The 6,000-nt window shown below is 48.1% G+C and overlaps 1 protein-coding gene across 1 annotated transcript; it reads right to left on the bottom strand.

Annotated features, from left to right (window-relative positions):
• Positions 1–1,139: 1,139 nt before the first annotated feature.
• GSTUM_00008588001 (uncharacterized protein) lies at positions 1,140–4,741 on the bottom strand (the record flags this gene model as incomplete). The annotated part of the gene is made up of 6 exons (XM_002840143.1): positions 1,140–1,247; positions 1,300–1,827; positions 1,889–2,341; positions 2,408–3,461; positions 3,517–4,157; positions 4,226–4,741. Coding segments are annotated over 6 exons (3,300 nt in total), but the record flags the coding sequence as incomplete, so codon positions are not given.
• Between the last annotated feature and the right edge of the window lie 1,259 nt (positions 4,742–6,000).

The raw sequence follows: 6,000 nt of genomic DNA, 5'->3' as shown, positions 1-6,000 counted from the left end.
CTATTCCCGTACAGAGTTATTAAGATCATATCGCTATAAAATTGAATTATATATAGTATTGGAGACCTTTGCTTTTTAATTTTACAGTATATTATAAACTCTAACTCCTAAAACCTTATAACATTTTGCTTACTAATAGATGCTCACTAATCAAATTAAATATTAGACTATAAGTTATAATAATAATATTATTATACAGTCAAGCCATGCCACTCGCCCTGTCAATACTCACAAAATCTCAACAAAAGCCACCAGCTATCCACTTATAGCCATTAGATGCCCTGGTTAAGCTTCGCTTCAGTTTTCAAATCCTGCTTTCCTGTATAGACTATCTACGGAAAATCATATGTCAAGCAGGCATTCACCCAAAATTGCAGGAACTCGTTGCTTTGTTTAATGTTTGGAGGGTGAAAAACACCATCCATTCTGCAATCTATTACATACCATATTTACTTCTGATATGAAGTGGAATTCCTTATTACCAACATTTGAATAGCATAATAGTACTGTTAATATTACTTCTGAGTGGCTCTTTAGTGGGTGACGCGATCCTCCCATTATAACCTTGCTAAATCCGCGATGACTCGCACCAAGACTTTTATCTAGTAACTCTAGCTAATACTGTACAAAAATCTGGCAGTAAAATATAACTTTATGGTGACATATAACGTGGTTTACTAACGCCGCAGTAATTGTAGGCGCCCGGACTTAGACTGTGGATACTGGATACTCGATGTACAAGAATGTTGTAACCTAGACCAAGGGAAAACGGAACACCCAGAAAACCTTAACGTTATGCAACAAGCAACAAAAGAAACCCGGATGGCTGATCGAGGGAAGTGAACAAAGTGAACCATATACAAGATGCGAGAGTGAAGGAAGTGGTATCAAATAACAAGGGCAAAAAAGAAAAAAAGAAAGAAAAGAGGAAAAGGAATTCTTTCACCACTACCAATTACCCCTCCCGCCTCATCGAGACCTCTTCCTATTACCAGTAGTTATCGGCGCTGCCGGCCCGGTTGCGATCCCAGCAGGGTACCCCCCTCTGGCGACCGCAAGTTTCTGTCTCCTAGTCCTCTTCGCCGGGGGCTCGTCGTCCCCATCCTGCTCACCCTCAGTGCCATCGGCACCACTCACCCCCCCACCACCTCTAACGGGGATGCCAGTATATGCTGCGATATCTGTTCCGAAGAAGATTTTGTGGGCGTAGGCGGGGTGACCGGTCGTTGCAAGTTTGCCAAAAACGCCTGATTTCGGGTCAGTCGGCTCTTCATGTACATGTTTGTTCGGTGAGTGGACCTCTTTCTCTCCCAAGGGTGTACGGATAGAGCTCTTTCTGCGCGTCACGGGCTCTAGCAGGAGCTCCTCGTGCGGTTGTGTGTGCGGGAGCGTGGTCGGATACTCGTATGTTCGGCGTTTGGGGGTCTCGCCGGTCGGGACGTAGCCTTGCAGAGGCGCGGTTTCAATGTTCTCACGCAACTCTGAAAGGGGCTGTTTGGTTGTTGAGGTAAAGGGCTCGAGGAGCACTTTTGACAATGATGTCTGCTCCGACATGTCATTGCTAAAGGAGTCCAAGTCTTCCGTGAAACCATTCAAGTCTCCCTCCATGCGGCGATATGACTCCCGAACGGTTTCCGAGAGTCCACTGAGGTTTTGCGTGAAAGCCTCAAAATGAGCTTCGTTCTGCGATCGTGCCCGAGTAACAAATTCGTCCAAGGCTTGCATCTGTACTCCAACGTCTTGCATTTGTGCGTCCACCAGACGGACCGTCTGTGCGTTAATTGCTTGTGTTGTCGCTTGGATCGACGCATTGTGCTTCTCAGCATCCTATAGGCCGGGCCCACATTAGTCTGCCGCCACCCAAGACAGCATGGAATTAGGTATGTACCTGCCAATCATGTGCCAATATCTCCTTGAGAGAGTCTTGCGAGATCACCAATTCATTGATGAACTTCTCCTCCACCCCAGACCACTGATCCATGCCAGCGTTATATTGCTTTGTAGCCTCATCAAGCCCCTCTTTCGCACCAAGAATCTCACCCTGCACCAACTGAACACGCTTAGTGAGACGCTTGTCTTGATCCTCTGCTGTGGCGTTGATAAGAGCAGTTATTTGGCCGATTAGGTTTTGTCGGTCTGTAGCAGCTCGTTCACGTTCTTCCCTAAGGATCGAGTCAAGACTAGATTGTGCGGTATCGGTAGCAATAACTACAGCAGCAGTAGCCGAGCTGAGCTGAAGCCGAAGCTTTTCAGCTTCAGCCTTTTGGGCGACGATCTGTTTCTCTACGTCATCGAATATCGCCTTGAACTCTCTACCAAGTTGATTATACGAGTGATGGAGCTGCGATAAGGATAAGCTGTTGGACATATATCTTGCTAGACGCCGCGGGAGTAGGCAGCTTCATACCTGAATACCGAATTTACCCAAATCCTCCACTACCTCGGCAGAAATTCTCCGGGCAGCTTCGTTTAGCCCCTTCAAACCTTCACCAACCTTCTGCTTTACATCTTCCCGCAGGATCTTGATCTCTTCCAAGACTTGATTCATTTCGTCCTTGGCCTTCATTGTCTCAGCTGATAGTTCAGCCTCTCCATTACTGAATCCCCCAAGTCGAGCCTCAATGTGTTTGTACGCAGATTCAAGCCTTTTGACTTCCGTAGCAACAAATGTCGACATCCTTTCGGAAACGTGGTCCGTGATCCTCTCTTGCCGCTCAGTGAAAGTGCTGATCTCCTTCTCGACAAGCTCGGTGATAGTTGAAACCTGGCCCGAAGACTTCATCCAACTGCTGTGGTTGACCACCTCAAGATCGGTCATCCTGCGGATTTTGGCGTGCAGGCCACTAACATCGTGAACAGTTTCGTCAAGCCTTGTGATCAGCTTTTGCCCAACATCCCTAAGCTCCTCTTCTGTTTTCTCATGGGCTTCCCTTAAGACGGCCTCATCGGCAAGATCTTTTCGGGTGCTCGAGAGGTCGACTTCGGTCTTCCTAAGCTCTCCTTTTGTCACCTCCAGAACGCCCTTGGTGCCTTCAAGTTCCTTCTTGAGCTCTAAGAATAGCCTCATATTCTGTTCAAACTGTTCTCGGGTGTTCTTGATCTGTGTCTCCATAACATCAATTTTCCTCTGCTGTTCTTCATTCAATATTCTTCGGCTCTCACTCTCCTCAGTCATTTCACTATACGAATCAGTAGTCAGAAAGACACCATTCTTCTGTCGTGTTGCCATGAGATCGCCCTTGAGCCTCTCGATTTCAGTAACGTATTCTCTTATCAGTGCCTTCTTGGTCAACATCTGGTTGATCTGTGGCTTATTCCGTATATTTTTAGCACGGGCAGCATAGTCCAGAGTCGAAATAGTCTCCTCGAGATTGCTCTTGGCAGGCGATACGGTAGCAATAATGCATGTTTTTGTGCGCCCACCAAGAGAGTCTTGTAAAAGACGGGTGAGTTTCGATTCCCTAAAGTACCGCGTCAGACCGTATCCAACCGTCGAAGCAAAGATCGATCTCTCACCTGTACGGGATATGAGGGGACTTGTCGACCAAGGCATTGATAACTCTCCCCAGAGTCAAAAGGCTTTGGTTGATCATTCCTGCCTCCCTAGCTCTTTTATTCTCTGCCCCAGATCTTCCAATATTCTCGGACCCAGCCAAGTCCACCAAATTAAGCTTTCCAGTCCTCAACAAATCCTCGCCATCCTCACCAACCTCCTTGACGTGTACAGTAATCGTGAAGACGGTGTGAGATCGCGAGCTGAGGTCATTACATTTTGTCGCTGCAACCTGACGTTTATGGCTTCCCTCTTGCAACAACTTGACACCATCCTCGGCGTTCTTAATGAAACTCTCCTCCATACCCTGGATAACTATTCCCTTGCGAGTTGAGTCCTCAAAAATCTTGACCTTGTTATTTTCATCCAAAGCAAGCAAGTCCTTAAGCTCTTCGTTATAAAGCTCGATGAAAGAACATTTGACGGAATTGTCTGCCTCATCGATACCAAGCTTGTGAAACAACTGGTACAGAGCCCGAGGAATGATGCCGGCAGAATCAGAGTAGGTCCCAAAGTTATCCGTCATATCCCCAGACATGGTATAAGTTTTTCCAGTCCCCGTCTGTCCATAAGCAAAGATAGTGCAATTATACCCAGAAAGCATCTAGAGAGAAAGCTTGTCAGTATTTACCGTAGCAGGGAGAGCACAATGCTACACTATGGGATATTCACCTCTTCAAGTATAGGGGCAACGACATTATCATAAATCATATTCTGGTTCGCCTCCGGTCCGAAAACGCGATCGAAGGTGTAAGTCTTATTGCTCAACGCCAAAGGTCCCATCGACAGGGAAATCTCCTTCCCACGCAAACCTCCCGGTGTAGAAACGACAACACCACTATTCTCCTTAATCTCCCTCTCGGAGCGCCCTCTACACCTAACAACGACGTTAATGTTTGCCTCGTTGTCTTCCTGCTGTGGGGGCGGTTCCTCGACGGCCAAGTCCTTTTTTATCCGACGTTTTGTTGGCGAGGCATTGCCTCGTGCCCGAGAGGACACCGAAGCTACGGACCCGGCAGGAGAGCTGGGAAGAGCTCCGGCTCCCATCCTCGCGGCGGTCATGTAGGACTGCGGGTGAGCCATGCCGTTCCGTGAAGATGGTCGTGCAGTCACTGGAGCGCGCATTGTGTTGGATGAAGCGTTTGTTTTTCGAACTCCTCCGTTCTGGAAACGGGAGGGTCCAGACATTACTCGTTGCGAGTTGTTTCCTTTCTAGTCCTGCCGTAAAGGAGAGGGGGATTTCTGTGATATCCTTGGTGGGGGTTTTGCGCAAGAGGCAGGATTTTGGCGGACTAATTTCGTGTAGTAGTGGTGGACTTTATGGGAGATGATGGGATTGTTTGTTTACCTTTCTCTTCAGTTGGAGCACCCAACCGGGGGGAGCACAAGCGAGCCGTTAGTAAACAATGTGAGGTTCACTAGAAATCACTCACTCTTGGCGTCAGGTGTCCGCAGTTTCTTGGCACACCCTTGCCCCGGAATTCCAGAGTTCTCGCCTATATAAACAAACGCCATAACAATCACCAATGTTGTACGGTATCATACAAAAAACAACACCTTTTTGCCTGATATCCTCAATTCGCCACAGATTCGCCCCAGACGTCCCAGATGTCCTTCCTGAACTCAATCCATTTCCATTCTCCAAGATCCTCCTCCCCACCATCCCCGTCGTCTGTGGCAACAGCAAAGTAATGCCCCCTTGACAGCCTTCCAACTTCCAGCTTCCACTCCGGTCTCTTCTCACCATCAATATATACCTCTACTCCTTCGTATTTCCCATCCTCCGCATCGTGTAAGTTCACACCCCGGAATTCAATAGCAAGCAGGTTTGTCACTAAGCCTGTGCCTACTGCCTTAACGTACGCCTCCTTCAGCGCCCAATGCAAGTACAACATCTTGACCTTCTCGTCGTTCCTTAGCGGGGAGAAGATGACCCCAATCTCGTAATCTGTGAATACCCCGGAAGACCTAAAGCCCTCCAAGAACATCTGTGCGGATTCAGAGCGATTGTAAGCATCGGGCACAATATCAGCCCCGACCCTCCGCCGTCCCGTTGATGGAGGAGCGACGCGGGCCACCAGAATAACAAGACAGGGCAATGACGGATTCCGAGAATTATGGTGTGATACGTTGTAATCCTTCAATTCCCATATCTGCCCCTCAGTTGCCGGAGGTGGGGAGTAAAAGGGTCGACCGCTTTTCTCATCCTTGACAATCGGGATTGAGGATAGGTCTGGGATCGATGCGCTTGGCTTACCGCCACTGTGAATTTCTGAGATGACGAGTCGCTGTAAGAGCTGTGATCCAAGGGCTAACTTGCGATCGGCGGTGAAGTGGTATTTAGTCACCCGAGCTTGCGTTGCGGGCGAGAGAAGATTGAGAGCCTCTGTGAACTAGATTCACCCAGGTTTGTCAGAATTAAGCTGTGACAGAGGATCTAATAAACC

The sequence above is a fragment of the Tuber melanosporum genome, assembly GCF_000151645.1.
Source record: "Tuber melanosporum whole genome shotgun sequence assembly, scaffold_48, strain Mel28".
NCBI lineage: Eukaryota > Fungi > Ascomycota > Pezizomycetes > Pezizales > Tuberaceae > Tuber > Tuber melanosporum.
Note: the sequence above shows the minus strand (reverse complement) of the source record. Positions and strands in the feature narration are given on the sequence as shown.